Genomic DNA, 17364 nt, shown 5'->3' with positions numbered 1-17364 from the left:
GTATCATAAATGCACATCAAATGGATGGTGACATTCTATTGCTCTTGACATTCTGGAAGTGCCTCTCTGTCAGCTGTAAGGGAACTAGGCAAGAAACTTTTACTGAATGGCTGATTTTCAGATATCTAAAACTGTATTATGAAACCACCTTTGAATTACAGATTGCAAAATGTAGGGAGTAGCTAAACCTAATCTGAAGTCCTGGGCAGTTTTTTCTTTACCCCCATCCCTCTTTGTTTCCATGGGTCCATCTCTCTTCCACCTCTCCCTTGGTGTCTGTCTCTCTTGTACTTTGGCTCTTGTAAAACTCACTCACATCCTTTAAACCATGTCCCATTTATGGAGTGACACTACACTGCTTCAAGAAGAGGTCTTTCTTTTCTCTAAAAAAACCTTTTATTTTTTCATTATTCATACAGTGTTCTGATTTTTAATCTTTTCAATGTCTCCAGTTTTGCTGTCATAACATAGTTCAGCTCTGTTGAGATGACCATGAAGATCTGTGTGCCCCAAAATCTAAGCAATAAACCCCAAAAGTTAGTTGGTTTTGCATTTTCCCAAATTTTTCTGTTTCCTCTTCTTCACTTCACTCCAGTGCTTTTGGGTCATGATTCATCAGCTGACCATGTCTTAAAGTGCCTGGCTGCATAAGAACAAACTGATCCAGAAATAAAAACACTTTGCTGATCCCAAGTCTGATGAGATGATGGTACTTTTGAGGACAGCAGTCTTTCCTCATAAAAAGATGCAGAACCTATTTCAAGGAAGGGTTTATCAGTACTTCAGAAATGTCAGGATGGAATTATACAGTTTCTTGTGAAGAATTACTCTTTACAGATGTTATACATATATTTATAATCACAGAAAAATTTAAGTGGGAAGGGACCTCTGGAAACCAATGGGTCCAACAACCAGTCTGAAATCTGTCTTCTTGAGGCCCTGCTCCACTTACATTATGGAAATGTCAATGAATTCTACAACCTCTCAGGGCAGCCTGTCCCAGTGCTCAGTCATCACTTACTCACTAAGAAAATAGTTTTCTCCTTCTGTCCAACCAGACTTTCCACTGTAGGAATTTTGCTCAAGTCCTTTTGATATGAGTCTCTGCGAAAGTCCGGTTCCATCTTTTTTTATAATCCTGCCCAAGGAGCAGTCAGTAGCAGGAAAATTTCCATTTAGTCTTCTCTTCCCAAGGCTAAACAAACCCATTGGTCTCAGCCTCTCCTTGAATTCGTGTTCCAGTCCCTTTAGTGCCCCTTCTCTGGACTGTCTCTTTTTTTCTGATGCTTTTGTTTTGCTGGAGAGCCAGAACTGGCAATAAGAAACCTGAAACTGTTACATGAACCAGCCACTAGGCAAAAAAGCATTAGCTGCAAAACACTGCATATGGCTAAATAAAGCAAAATGCTGCTAAAGTTCTGCAAAGATGAAGAAGAACAAGACAGAAACGCCCTTCATCCCCACAGTGTTCTGCAAAGCAACAGAAGGGCACCAGGGAAATTCCAATTATGAAACATTCTTGATGAAATATTAATAAAACCATACTATGGTCTTAATTGCTATAATTTAACACCCTGTATGGTATAAATATTTTAGAAACATGGTAAAATGGAACATTAAGAAGGGGTCAAGGGATGATAATATACATTAATCTTGATTGGTGGAGATGTATACCTCATACTTAATTTATGTTTATACTACTGTTCTGTATTCATTTTTTAAGAGTAGTGGGTGGAATAAGATATATGTATGTATCTTATATTGAGACATGCATGTTATGTGTGTATGTGTAGATTAATGTAGGTATTTGTACAGTACAGGGCTCTAATGCGTGATATATATAGTAAGGAATTTTAAAATGCTTTCACAAGAGCATCCTCTCCTTTAGAAATCAGTCACGGATCCAGCAGTCTACAAAAGCAAGAGGGTCAGGAAATATGCAAACCACTTTCTCACAAAATTATTTCCTGAGGAAGTCATTATCTGTACTGCCCTTGTAATAGCCACCTTTCTTTTTTGGTAGCAAATATTTCTTTTAAGGCTAGTTTCCATATATTTCCATGAAGGGAAAACCCTGGAAACAAGCTCATGCTATGGCCACACTGAAGGGGAGGGGAGAGTACTGCAAGGATTGTTTCATTGCCTTAGGGGTGGGTACTTTGCAGCCTGTTTTGGTAGGAGAGTACCTGACAAACACAGCAGTCAGAGAAAAGTCAGAAAACATTTCACAGAGCTTTTAACTCTCCCATAGATTTTCACTCTATAAGGAAGCTATTGCGCTAATTTTTTTCAGAAAATAGCATGCAGAAATTGCTTGAAATTGCTGGCACTCTAATAGTGACCCATGCCCATGTATGCATAAAGTGGATAGGCATTTCATTTACATTTATCGAAAATTGTATGCAGTAATGATTTCTCTGTGTTAAATTGCATAATCCATACAAGTCTGACAGTCTTATAAAGGCTGTGGACCAATGGCCTCTTTTGAATGCATCAGTGCCAATGAAAGAGGTTATCATACCCTTGACAGAGGTTGCTGCTGTCTTGTGTCTGCTGGTGGAACTGCTCCTGTGATCACCCTCTAAACTACATCAGTCAGAATTTACCAGGTAGGCTTAACTGGTTTAAACAGCAGATTTTTTGCAAATGATGCACATTTTGCAAAAATAAAGGATAAGTTGCTGTTCACTGAGTATGCAGCTGGCATTTTGATGGACAGCGAACGCTTTTACCAGCAGGGCAGATTCCTGATTCACAGTATTAGTCCACAGCCCCTCCCTCTGTCCATTCACCTGTCTTCTTTAGTTCTAATACTTCTGCAGTTGCTTATGATTTCTTTTTAAAAACCAAGCTTGACAAAATACTTTTCTTTTGGGATATACAATTCTCCCACAAAATGCACAGATATCTGAGATACTGAACAACATTTTGCCCAATGAGAAGTTTATAATTGGATTTATAACCTACTCAGAGGGAACTGGCACCACAGGAAGTGGGACAGGCCAGGAAGCCTTTCTTACACTTTGAAGGGATGCCCTAAAAAATGTTTTCATAGTGTTGTTGGAGGAGGGATGGTGCCACCCGAAACTCATGCCAATAAGCACTGGGTTAAGCCTTCTGCAGAGGAGAGACCTCTCTGTCACACCATTTACAGAAAAGGAAAGATTTGCCTTTTGCTTCCAGCACTTCTGGGAGAGCTGATCAGAGTGTCCTTTCCTGCCTTTTCTCCTTACTTTAAATCCTGCCAATAAGTCTCTTCTGCTCCTCACAGTGAAACGGTGAAAGTGCTGCAGCTTTTAAAGGATTTATAAGGCTTAGCTGATCACATCACTTCCTATGCCAAAAAATAAGAGGAAGAATGTTGTGTGGATGGATACAGCTTTGGCATTCTGCTGTTCTATTGCGTAATACCAATTCTTTGTTATCTGTACTCCTCTCTGTAGCCAATTATTGTCTCCACTCGTTTGGTAGGCATAAGCTTTTTACACAGGAAGCACCTTTTAGCTGTATGTTTGCACAGTGCCTTTGCCACAGTGGTCCTGGCTGTTAAAACCATTTGTAGGTGAGGTTGTAATAATCATAATATTTTGCCCACTGCCAGAATCTGCAAAGTAGCCATCCATCACTCACTCAGATCTTTCCTGTTAAATCCTGCTCCTCATTCTCTCAAATGTGCAAGCCTGCAGACACAGGCACATGCAAATTCTGTAAATGCATTTAGAACCAAGTTATCTCTGTAGGCAAGGATTTATATTCCTTGTTTTGCACTCCACCCATCTGAGAATAAACATAATGGTTTTTTATTACTTGATTAAAGCTTGTATTCTTTAAAAAATATTGGGCCTCTGTTTCTGAACTATAAAGAGACTTCATTGATTCTTCTACTTCATGATTTTTCAGAAATCTACTGAAAAGTAGTCAAGTTGCCTTCAGAATTTTCATTAAAGCAGAATTATGAAAAACTGTTGTGAGAAACAGTTGTGAGGGCAAGTTAACATCGTCCCTATTCACTCTCACCTGAAAGCTTTATTGTGACTCCTGTTACTAGTGTCATTCTTGGTAATAAATATTTTCATTTTATTCTGAGGCACAGCAAATAGATTTTGTTAGTGAATGACCTTGTGCATTAGCTGTGTTATTCATGATTTAGTGAGCCAGTCAGTTGAAATATTGGTAATGTTTTCACAACTCAGTCTTGTTACATTTGTGCCACGAGGATGACATTAAGTGTAGTTGCAGATGAATAACAAATAACGTGTCTCGAAGTTGTGTTTTGGATCATTAAAGAAATGAACCTACAGGGTGCTGTTTTATTAACTGAGGAAATGACTGGGAAAAAAAAATGACAGTTCTTGAATGTGTATTTATTAAAAATAACAGTTTGGCATGCTGAGAATTAGTGGTAGTGTCCCTTAAATTTTTCATAAACCAGTGCAAACACACTATGGTGTCCATCCAAAGATTTGACAGATTTTAAATAAGAGTAAGAATAATTCATACATTTCAGGCTGTTTATATGAGAAGACTCAAGGTGGTGCAAGCAGAAGAATGCTAAAAAAGTAGAGCATAATAAAGGTGAAGATTAACTAGATGTCAATATGGATATTTTAAAATATTTTATATTATAATATGAAAGACGGTCAGTGTACTTTCCAGGGAGATCCTAGGGAGGAGTGGATTGCTTCTTTAAAAGTGCAACAACTGTTCTTGGATTTCTTTTTCAGAGTCCTCCAGTTTCTTTTATATTAATGAATAATGGAATATATTGAAAAAGTAGCTGGTAGACTTCTTGAGAAATGGCTTAGTCCTTTCTCTTGCCCCATTGACACATCCTCTATTCTAAAGAGACCACAGAAAGTCATTTAAGTTCCAGGTAATCGAGTTTCCTAAATTTCTAGAAAGCTACAACCATAAGCAGCAACATCTGGATCACTTCAATGTTTTTTTCTGCTTATAAAGTACTTTAGTTAATAGATGTAGAAAAGTGAGTATAGGAGGAAAATAAGTGGTTTAGATACTACTGTTCCTAGAAACTAAGCAAGTAATTTTTGTCTCTATTAGATGGAGATGATGACAGAAGATTATAATTTTTCTTTTTCTAAAGCATTAAAAGAACAAGGAAAAGATCTTACATAAAGTTCATGTTTTTAAAGTAGACAGATAGTTCTTATTTAAAAATAATAAAACACAAAAAGGATATGCAATGGATATCCTGAGGGATCAAAATGAGATATGTGGAAGGAGAGAATATTCAAATAGAAGCAAAAAGCAGATACAAAACTAGAATACTAGCAACACTTGAAAAGCTGAGTAACTGCTATTATCTGTTTGATTTTTTTTTTGGTAGTATTTTCAGCACAAGAAAATTAAAGCAATCTGTTGAATTCTTGACTATAAATAAAAGAAGGCAGAAAAGCTGTTCTTTTATAATGTTATTCAGAAAACCTGTCTATTTAAAAGGAAAGGAAAGAAGCTGTAGCCTCAAGCTTATTTCATGGACCGTTACTTCTCACAGTGTGATGAAGGTGAGGAGGCAAAGATTTGTCTGCACTGAAAGGGCTGAGGGAGGTCCAGGAGGTCCTTCTTACCCACCCATTCTCTGGGACCACAAATCTTGCCGTCTATTTTTCAGATGTTAAGGTTGAACAAGTGATGGTGAACCTCAATGTTAAGCTAACTGGGACTTTGAGAGGGACAGTTAAAAGCTGATCTAGACATTAGTGATCCTTCCAGAAATAACTTTGCAGAGAAGCATTGCCTGCACTTGCACTGGTAGTCAAACCACTTTACTTGAACATATTCTGCTCTACTTTTAGCTCAACATACTGCAGGTTGTTTCATCTGAATTTTCTGTACAGAGCTGAAACTCTTCAGAGAATATTTATGTGAACAAATTTTGATGTGAAAAGTGGAATGACACTTCTTTTTTTCGTTTTCTGCTAACACTGGCTGAATTGGTTCAACTTTTGCTATAAATAATGGATAAGTGTTTTAAGTATGCAAGCAAATTGTTACACATAGATGCAGTGCACTCTGTCAAGTAATGTGCAGCATTGAATTGTCACTGTTAAAATGGTCAATAGTGTTAAAAATTGTCACTGTTAAGAATTCTTTGAAATATATTCTATATTTCTAAAACACGCATTTCCAGAGCATGATTATTTTTGTTGTTAGTACTTAAAACTCTTCTATTGATGGACATAAATTTCCTTACACTATTTAGGAGAATATTTTTGATAATGGGTGGTTCCTGAAGCTTGGGGTGGGGCATAGAAGTATTTAGAATAGATTTTTTGTTTTCATTTCTACAGTTCTAATTCATATAAATGGGACTTGTTTGTACTTTGAAAATACACACAGGCCTTTCCAGGCCTATATTTATATACGATGAATAAATTATACCCATCTCAGAATGGGATAACTAAATATCTGGCAATACCTGTTTACTTCTCTTGACTAAGGAGGAAACCTTGACTGATTTTTTACTTGAGCCAGCAAAGTTGGTAGAGGTGGATCCCACCATGAAGCAGAAAACCCCCAGAGAAATAAAAAAAGTAGTTTCATGTATCCCAACCTCCTTTACTACAATTTAAATATCAGATTTTAGAATAGCAGTGTGCTCATTTTAAAGGAAAGGGAAGGGAAAACATACAGTGGAGAAGTTATTTATTGAATAAGTGGAAATAAATCAATGGAAACTGTCATGCAGAAAGAACATAATACATACCTAATCTATGCAAACAGATAGCTACCTCAGGTCCTGATGCATCAAGGCATTGCTGTGCTATCCTTGAGTATTACCTGACCATGGGTGTAAGAAACAGATGGTTTAGATTGGCAAAAGTGGCATTGTTTCGGTGAATTTTAAAAAAATTTTAAAAAAATATACAGCTCTTGACAGCTATTCAAGTATGGCCCAAATTTCCCCTTATGAAAACATGCGGTGTTACTATTTGCCTGACAAAGGGATTTTGTGTATATTTTTTGAACAGAATTAAATACAAACAGAGACGGAAAATTCCTTGATTGTGAGCATGGAGATTTAACTGCCTTTTCCATCTGCTGTTTCTATTGGCTAGACCATGTTGCAAAGGATGTGTGCCCTCAAAATTGCTGGAGATGCAAACAATATTTTAAATTACTCCAGGCAGCAAGGTGCTGCATCTGAACAGATTGAAAGCTGAAATGTTGATATCAGAAATTAAATTAATGCACATGAGATTGAAACAATATCTAATTAAAATCATTTGAAAAATGACTTGAAAATTGAATATGACACAATATTTAGCAGGCTGTTGCCTGCTAAACGGTGATGCAGCTTTGACTTTTCTGCAACCATTTCCATTCGAGACCTAGCTGCCAGTTTACTAGAAAATACACATGAAGCAACTATCTCATGCCATCACCCTGTAAGGATTGGAAGACAAAATACCTTTTGCCACAACTTGGGTACTTGTCCCTCACTGATTGCATTGAAAAATTTAGTAAAGGCACCCTTCTTCTCACTTTATCTTGAGTTAGTCATTTTGGTTTCGACTGATGTGTTTCGAATGCTCCATGTTGTGTTTTTGAATTGCAATCTGTTGTTGCTCCTGCCAGGACAGAGTTACAGATTCAAAGGCTGTAGCCCCTGGAAGAAGTTCCCAGGGCTGGGCACAGAATCTCTGACACCACCCTTTGTAGACAAAGACAAGGAGACCTTGTCTTATATTCCAAAAAGTCTAGACTTCTGAACATGGTTGTACCCAAGTATCTAATTCTGAGTCCATTAAAATACTTTTTTAAGTACCTAAAACAGAGGAAAGTGAATGAGGTGGGAAAAACTGCTGTGAAATTGGGTTGTTTTATAGGGAAAAGGCTTAGAGGGCGCTGAGTCAACAGTGTGGTTTTCCTCTGTCCCACTCTCATTTAGTGCTGTGAATGCCTCAGCAGTTTCAGGAGGTGCACTGACTGTGCAAAAGCTGGTCTTCTCTGGGACTGTGCTCTTCTCAGCAGGGAGAGAGCCAAAATATGAGGATGTGTTTTCATGGGCTGCCCTTCCTGCTTTTCTCTTTCCCTTCCTCAGAGGGGAAAACAAATTAAATTCTTCTGAATTTGGCTCTATGAAAGGAGCTTTGCAACAAGCTGATGGGAAAAAGACGGCAGTTGTAGAATTCATCTGACAGCCTACAATAAATCTGAATTAATTGCCCTCCATCACTTTATTGACTAGAGGTCCAGTCAATATACTTAGTGAGTCTAGGGCATGAATTATCTTATTCTAAAATGGGCAGGTAATAGAGGTCAGGGTAATCATATACCCGTAAGTGCTTTTTCTCTACATTTAATTAAATACAACACACCCTCAAAGTCAGATACACAGCAGAAGAACAAGGTTTCCCTGTGAGTGACATCATCTTCCCACAAAGACTTCTCATATTTAAGGTCGATTTCTTCTTTGGGCAGGTAAATGGGGCAGCAGCATGGGAGACAGGCTGAGGAAGCCTCTTGCTAAAACCCTTTCCCTCATCTTGCTTGTGCCAGAGTGTGCTCCCACGAGTAAGCTGGAGGGTGCAGTTGTGATTGGCATTGTATTTGTAGCAAACCTTTGTAACCCCCGTATTTCTCAGGGTTTCCTTCTTCCAGAAGTGCTGTAATGAGACTGCAGGTCAGCTTGGAGCCCTCTATAACCTACTGCTTCTTATAACTGATGGACTCCGAGGTTAAACTTGCCAAAACTACACACTCAAATTCTTGACTGCACCACTGACAGATAATTTTACTAAAGGAAATAAACGTTTGCCCTCAGAAAACACATCAGACCTCCCTCAGGTTAGTGAAGACTGAACAGTGACAATTCCTACCCTCAAACACTCAGTAACACCCTCGTCATGCTCTCTAATAGAGCAAAGCCATTAAGTTGTCCCCATTGTAATTTAGATCACAGGAGAGACTTCCACAGTTTCTTTCAGGTTAAAATAACCGGTATACAGAGAGTAGGCAAAATTATTCCACTGTAGCTACGTGCTTAATTATATGGAATACTGCATAAATTGTCAAGTGCAAAGAATTATTCTGATAAATTAAAATACTAATTAAATAGGCTATTGCAGAATTTTGAGAACATTATAGGGCTCCGCTTCTTCAGGTAATTTGCATATCCTTCATCTAGTGAATTTAATTTAAAGGCCTCATTTTTTGTGTGTTTGGAAGCCCTTTTTGTTTCAGTGGAAGATTAAAAAATGGATTTATATGTTGCTAACTGGTTTGGGGGGATTTTATTGAGGTATTTTTTCTTTTTTTTTTTTTTGAATAGCTGTTTTTATTATGCCTCTTTGCTGATGAGTTTGTCAGTTCTCCATTAGTATTACAGGACTTTAAACTGTGGCCATAAAAAAAATAACTTTGATGGAATGTGCAATATGCAATGTTACCCAGAATTATAATTTCCACTTTCATGAAATTTGCAACAGAAACTTCATCTGCTGTATATTTTATTTGAATAAAAGCTAGCAGGTACTAGACTAAAATACTTCTAAATATTTGGGCCAATTTTCAAAGGATTAATAGCTTGTTCTTAATATCTGAATATATTTTCCCACCGCTTCTTCCATCTATCTATATTGACTGTGTTTTATTTTTTAGTTATGCATAGAAAAGGTTAAGTAGTTATATTCACCATTCCACAGCTTGAAGCAGCTGTTTGATATGTAGTTGCTGCTTCAGCTTCAGCACCATTTTTGACAGAGTTTCTTGACCTTCCTGAACAGCTTGTGGAGTTCAAGGTTAGCTAAAATATGCTCCTGTAAACGCCTGGAGTGAACACGCCAGAGACTGTCTGCTGTGTCTCTCTCCACAATCTGACAGTGCCTGAGCTTGACCATTTTCCGGTTATGATTTAGTCAATAACACCTCGTGCCTTCATGCCTCCTAATTTTGGCAGTCAGTTAGCATGGCTGTCAGACCTGTCCTTTGTGTTTTAGACAATATCAAGGGGGAAAGCAGGGGTGTTAAGCAAACCCTGTTCACTGTTGTTGTTTTTTAATATCAAAGCTTCAATAATTAAAGTCTGCAGGAAACCTATAAAAAAGGAGGTCAAATATGTAATAGTAATTACAAAATTCAGCAATTCAGCAGACCCAATATTTTCTATTAACTGCTCATGTGGTAAGAAATTACACAGTGGGATTTAAGCCTTTTTGTTTGCTTATGCCCATTTATTTTGCAGCCACTCTGCTGTGCAGTTTTCTTTATCCTAAGCTACCAAAGAATCATTTATTGGACCATTCAGTTTCTTTGAAGAAGGCTGTGGAGCTTTCTCATTTTATAAATCTTCTAAAATTTTGCACTTGGTAGAAATCTGCCTTTAGTGTGTATGCTGGGTGTGAGGCAGTCAGTGTGGTAGCATGGCACCCCTTTGCAATGAAATCTGCAGGCAAGTCTGCAACCATCAGTGAAATAACATCCTCCAGAGCCTATCTCAAGGCTGAAAATCCAGCTTCTTGCTAAATATTTACTTTCTTTTTTTGAAATTTGTATTATCCAACATATCATGGCTAGGCTTCGCGAACGAAGATTTGGGAAGGCTCTATCCACGTTTGTTACAAGCACGCTGGTGGCTAATGAGGCCAATACGAGATAGACATATCCGATTGCAAAAGGCACAGAAGAAGGACTCCTTAAGTGGTATATTCTGCAAGATACGATTCTTTCTTCATTGTCTTTTCTCCTCGAAAGTGATCCTGCGTGCTTTCTCAAAGGAAATGGCAGCGTTATAGGTGGTGTGTCTCCAGGCCTCCCGATTAGAGGCCAGAGTAGACCAGTTATGTTGATCGATATGGCCAAGGCCATATCGATGTTGTTTCAGGGAGTCCTTGAATCTTTTCTTTGGGGCTCCTCTCATGCGGCAGCCGGTGGCGAGTTCACCATAAAGCAGGAACTTAAGGAGGCGGTGGTCCTTCATCCTTGAGACGTGCCCTGCCCAACACAACTGTGTTCTCAGCAACATGGCCTCAATGCTTGTGACTGCTGCTTGTTCTAGAACAAATGTATTAGTCACATAATCTGACCAGTAGATGTTTAGGATTGTACGGAGACAGCGTTGATGGAAGCGTTCTAGGAGTCACAGGTGGTGGCGGTAGATGATCCATGATTCAGAACCATATAAGAGAGTAGACAGCACTATGGTTCTGTAAACACTGATCTTGGTACTTTTCCTCAAGTGTTTATTACGCTATACTCTTCTATGGAGTTTTCCAAAAGCACTATATGCCTTTGCTAATCTGTTGTCTATCTCTCCGTCAATCTTACCATCTGAGGAGATGAGGCCACTTAGGTAATTAAACTGCTGGACTGATTTAAGATCTGATTGGCCAATGGTGATATGGGGATGATGGAAGACTTCCTGAGGTGCAGGTTGATAGAGCACTTCTGTCTTCTTTAAGCTGACTTCCAGCCCAAAGAGCTCAGCAGCATCTGCGAAGCAGGATGTTAAACGCTGCAGGGCTGCTTCTGTGTGGGCAACAAGGGCGGCGTCATCAGCATAAAGCAGCTCCCGGACAAGATGGTTTAAGGTCTTGGTGTGGGCCTTCAGACGCCTTAGATTGAATAGGTTTCCATCAGTATGATATCGAATGTAGATACCGTCCTGATCATCGAGGTCTGCCGGTGCCCTTTGGAGCATCATGCTGAAAAAGACAGTGAAAAGGGTTGGAGCAAGAACGCAGCCTTGTTTCACAGCATTCTTTATTAGAAAGGGCTCAGAAAGTGCATTGCCATATCTAACTTGGCCATGCTGGTTTTTTAGGTGAGATGCAGTATGCGTGGAACTGAACCCACCCTTTAATCCTAAAGTTCATCTGCCAGGGCCGAACAAGCTTGGACGGTGGCAGTGAGGTCCTCAGGATGCAGGTTTGATTAGAGTGACCTTCTCTTAGATGGATGGCCTTACAGGGCTAAGCGAGCTCCATCTGCCCAGGTTTGGGATTAGAGTTGTCCTTCTCCTAGGATGACTACCAGAAGGCTAACGAGCTCATCCTGCCCAAGGAGGTATTGTATATGCAAAACATAGCGTCAAATCTCTTGGTTCAGGCAATTCTCCTTCTCATGTGGTGACTCTGGGTAGAATAAATACATCTGTGAATGTGTAAAGCATGGTATAGGTGTTAAGTATGTGAGTATTGTATGCAGTATTTAGGCTGGAAAACATGCATTTAAGCTTTATTAGCTTGGAACTGCATGTTCCTCTCTGCTTAACCGGTAGCATATTTAAGAGAAGCAAAAATAAAGATGTGTGGGTCTAAAAGGTGTACAGTACTTTCCTCTTCATTTAAATGGAGGGCAACATTCATCCCTTGCTGAAGGCAGTCAGAAAAGTTTCTGTGTATTAGAATTGCTTGAGGTTTAACTTTTTGAGTCTTTGCACATACAAACTCTTACCAAAATCTTTCCGTAAGAGGTGAGATGGAGCCTAATTATCCAACTCGCCTCTGAAACAAGTGTGAGTCATTTGTGTTGCACTTTGGACAAACTAAATAAAGGATCAGTTCATAATAATCTTGCTTCTCGTCTGCTGCAATCTGAGCTGTTTTGAATATTTCAAATGGCAACAATTAAAGAGTATTTTTCACAAATGAAAGAAAAATATGTTAATTCCTTTAAGTATTTTTATGTAAATTTACAGTGCATGATATGTTCTAGCACACTTCTTGAACTTTCTGGTAAGGACGTTTCCTTTAGGCAACTTCAGTTGAGAAGCCGAATCTATCCAAATTTTGTCTGTAATCAAAGGAAAGATGTAGGTGCCTGCAGATGTGTGCAAAATATGTGGGATGACTCATTGTATTAAAAGTCCATCCCTTTCCAAGGACTGCAGAGAGAACCTGGATGACTCACTTGGATAACACAGTCAATGACGAGGCAGCTAAAGGAAGGAGAGGTTAACAAGGCTGCAGGGCTCCATTTCTACTCATAAATAAGTCAACCCAGGTGCCTGGGTTTTGGCCACAAGTCTGACTGACTAGAAGGTTGAAGTCTTCCCATCCAAAATGGGATGAGATTACCCATACTCCCAGCTAGGAATAATCTCAGCCTAGTGCTGTTCCCAAAACTGTGGTTGGGAACAACATATTGTTTTGTGAGGCTACAAATGGTCAAAGGCAGAAATCCTGTGAAGACCATAGATTTAAAAGTATTGGCAATCATCCAGCAGTGCTCAAGTTCATGCCCTGGGCATGTTTGGGTTGCAAGTGTAGTTGTAGTCATGGTGATTGCTACCTTTATTTAGCTGTTTTATGCTGGATTATTTTATTTTGGTTTTTAATGTTTTTATGATATAGAAGCTGATAAATATGAAAAAAACTAAATTAAAAAAAAAAAAAAAGACAAAATTGTTCACTGCATCCTGGTGTTGTGAAATAAACTCTTCATCTTACCTGCTAGATAAGAGTCTGTATTTGTTGTGAAATTTCCTACATAGTGACAGGTCTGTTGTAATGGCAAAGGTTCTGCCCTGCTCTTCAATGCAAGTGAGACAGTGGGAAGTTTCCACCAAAGAGAACTTTCCAAGCATATTGTGTATATGTGTTAAATGTGTGTGATACTGTGTTTACAAGGGACATAGAATTAGCTTGGCTTTCTTTTTTCATGTAATAATGAACAATTAATACCATAAATATGTGTTCAAAATACTGACTACCAGAGCTGCTCTCAGGGAAAGATATTCCGCAGATGACAGAGGTAGGAACTGTCATGAATATATTGATGAAGGAAAGAAGGTTGGTTGCAAATGCTGTAAAATCATACATATTCCAGATTTCCTGTAACTCTTTCAATCTTAATTTTTCCTTACAGCCATAAACAAAGAGAAACTTGAGAAAACAACTGGACTGAAAATTCTGCAGACTGGTGTGGGGGAGGTAAGTGGCTTCCAGGCATTTTACATTCTCAAAAACGTTTTAATTCTTGGGTTTTTTTAAGAAATCCTGGAGCTCATGTACGTTTGTGAGCTACCAGTCTGATAGTGCTAAGGGCCTTTTATGATACAGTTGCATCTGTCAAAATACAATCTGCTGCACAAATAGCACTGTATCCCACAGAGAAAAAAAATACCATCCTTATGAGAAAAGTGCAGCCAGCTTGAAGAAATGCAGTTTTCGGCTTTGTTGTATCACAGGAACAAAATCCCCAAAGATGAGCACAGTGACTGAAGTTCTCGTATTATTCCCCTTGGTTTTCATGGAGTGCTATCTCATGTAGATCAATGAAAGTTTAAATTTGGGGTAAAGAGTCTTCAGATATTTGAGAGAATCTGACAGTGAATGTCTTGCTTATTTTGGATGTTACTTGAAACATAAATAAAACATGTGTCTGTTATTATAGTGATATCACTAAGCAAAAACTCCACTAAGCAGTTCATAATTTATTAATAAACATGATGCTATCTGCTAAGAACCTTGTATGAACTACAGTTGATTGCTAATTCTCGTACTAATTTTGTGTACACATTTATCTTTTTTTTTTCCTTTTCATTTAAGTAATTTTGCTGGTGGTGAGTGCTCACAGGGCTAGGCAAACGCCTTTTCTTGTGATTACATTATTCTTGGTATTAAAAATAATTAATTACTAACTTCTAATATACCGAAGGAATAGATATATTTTTCTTTTTTCTGATTTTTGGGGTTTGTATTTCTAATTTTTATCAGTCTATGCCTAAGAAACATAACTTGACAAGATTTCTGAGGTTCATTGTGCAACTTCATTCACATTACTGAAAGACTTGGTTCTGAAAAGATAATAACCCTGAGAGCTGCTGTGATGCTCAGGGCCAAAGCTGTAAGAATTAGAACTTGAAAACAAAGATTGGTGAAATCATCAGAAAATGAAAGCCATCATCTCTACTAAGCTGATTTAACCAGGTATGTTTCTTGAGGATGCATAACCTGAGGAACTGGGAATTGTATCCTGGAGCATGGCTGTGCACTTTAGGGCATGTTCTAGCTTCAAGTCAGACTGAAACTTGTGTTTGTGTTATTTGCAACCTCTGGTTTCTGTTAAATAACAGGAGAATCAGGACTGTGGCACAGGCTATGGAAGCCTGATTCAGTAAAGTTTTACCCAATGGGACTCCTCACACTAATGAAATACCTCCATGAATTTTGTCCCATTCCAGTCATTGAATGGATTCCAGTTGACTTCAAAGTCCACTGGAAAATGAAAGCCCACTTCAGATGCTTAGTGTTAAATCAACTGTTATATGTGGTCAATGGAGAAAGAATGCACTTTTGGATATTTGAAGTGCAGCAAGGTGTCACTGGTTAAATGCATCATTAATCCACATTGTAGTAATGGGGTTGTTGTAACCATGGTAGTCTAAGGATGTACAGGAACTATAACCTCAAGGACTTCTGGTTTTTAAGACCAGCTAACAGAATTGGAAAAATTGAAGAGTTCTTAGGCTAGAGATCTCATCGATCTGATTCTTGTTTAATTAGTTTAGTAAAAGTCATTGTAGAACTCACTTTCCCTGTATTTAAGTTATCATAACATTTTAAAAAACTACTGATATTACTTAGATTAATAAAAATTTTCATAGAAGTCTGTGTTTTACACTCTGCCAAATATGCATTTTTAGAAGGCAAAAAGTGAAAGCAGACATTCTGGCCTAATTATATTCCAGGTTATATCTGAGAAAGGGTGATCATCAGAGAGACAACCAAGTGTTTTGAAACAGTGAGGTGATGGGAGAACATTTATTCAGCTGCTTATATATTTTGTTGGATATGAATTCTCTCAGCTGTGTACATTCCCCATTCTAAGTCTTGTCAGATATGATTGTGTACATAATGAATGCATTTCTGTGGTCTCACCTACATAAAAAATAAAGGAGTGCTGTAACCAAGCTGTTTCTCTGTTGATAGAGTATCAGACTCAGGGTATTTCAGGTTAAATCTAACTATGGTAATCCAGTTTTGCAGTTTGTTTTTTATTCACCCTGATGAATAATTATTATTGAAATAATGGAAAGTACGTATTTAAACATAATGAAGGAGCCTTTTGTTGAGTAAGGATTTTTTTACTTTACACTGTAAGAATGGAATTACATTTAATGGTAATGGTAAATCACAGTCAAGATGCTCAAATCAAAAGTACTTAGAAAAACTTTAGTCTGAGAATGAGAAATGGCCTTTTTTGTTTGGACAGTAGGTGAGATGCATGACAAAGTTAATGGACATATAATCTTCACTTTCAGGCCTGTAAAATAAAACGGATTGATTTTGCAAGGCAAGTTTCATATCTGAAATACCTCAAGAGAAATATAGCTGAGATGGTAGTGGCGAGTGGAGCTGCTGTATAAACAAATGCAGGAACTCTTCTAAGCTCAGCAATAATTCATGTGTGGCTCCGGAGAGTGGAATCTGTTTTAGGTGTTGATCTATGATAACAGGATTTGTGCCTCAGTAAGGAATGTGTGGACACCAGTGACTACCCAGGCCTTGGGCGTGTTAGAAGGAGACTGTCTCTGTCTGTGGAGATGAGAAATGCTTCTTAGAGCTCCTCAATCTCCCGCTTTCTTTCTCTACCTCAGGAAAAACGTTTCAAAAGCAACAACAAATTATAAAATTCACACCAAGCTTACTGAGCCATTCAGTCAAATCCAGGGAGGGCTGATGAATTGCTTTTGTGTCACTGCATAAACATGTGCTGTGTAGTCATTAACAACATGGGTCTGGAGTCTACCACAGCTACAATGGTGTTTATCATCTTTATGTCATGTAAAAGATTTCCACAGCTTCAGTGATTTTTTTGGTTAGACCTGAAGTTAGCTGCATTGTGTCAACGTAGGGTAGGATCTGTTTTAGCAGGATTAAAAATGTGTTCCTAAGCTGCAACTTCAGAAGCTGCTCATATTTCAGGATGCTGAACTTAAAAGTTCTGTACATTTCATGGGAACATTTGGATGAAAAAGTGCAAAGCACTGCCTGGACTTCTCTGCCTGCAGAGCTTCTTTCAGGCCATTATGGAACAGACCTTTACCGGTACTTCCACAGCACATCCACCTCAACATCTAACATTTGCAGTAGAATGTTCAACAGTACAGAGATCTAGAGAGATTGGTTTTTTGTATGCCGTATATCACTCTTAAAGTGCAAATTATTCTGGCACTTGTCTTGTTTGTAAGAAGGCTGCTATGCCAGAAAACCAGAATAACTCTGCTGTAGAGAAAACCAGGGCTGACATTGAAATCCTGAGGATCTGTGCATTGCTTTAGTACTGACTATCTCTGGAATCACGTTTGCCAAGATGTTTATTTTCTATTTGGAGTTTTCCAGCACCTATAGCAGGTGCTGGAAAAAAAGTAAAACTAAAAAATCTCTAGAACTGCTC

At 38.3% G+C, this 17364-nt stretch overlaps 1 protein-coding gene across 1 annotated transcript in view; it reads left to right on the top strand.

Moving 5' to 3' along the window:
- Window positions 1-13970, top strand: part of LOC113987717 (receptor-type tyrosine-protein phosphatase N2-like) — a 338497-nt gene extending 324527 nt beyond the window's left edge. The window contains exon 12 of the mRNA XM_027720726.2: window positions 13831-13970. Coding sequence (XP_027576527.2) covers window positions 13831-13955 — 125 coding nt within the window. The 3' untranslated portion in view covers window positions 13956-13970. The remainder of the gene's footprint in view (window positions 1-13830) is intronic.
- Window positions 13971-17364: the final 3394 nt, after the last annotated feature.

Source organism: Pipra filicauda, unplaced genomic scaffold, assembly GCF_003945595.2.
Source record: "Pipra filicauda isolate LSUMZ 115617 unplaced genomic scaffold, ASM394559v2 scaffold94_size2452230_pilon, whole genome shotgun sequence".
NCBI classification, from domain to species: domain Eukaryota; kingdom Metazoa; phylum Chordata; class Aves; order Passeriformes; family Pipridae; genus Pipra; species Pipra filicauda.
Note: the sequence above shows the minus strand (reverse complement) of the source record. Positions and strands in the feature narration are given on the sequence as shown.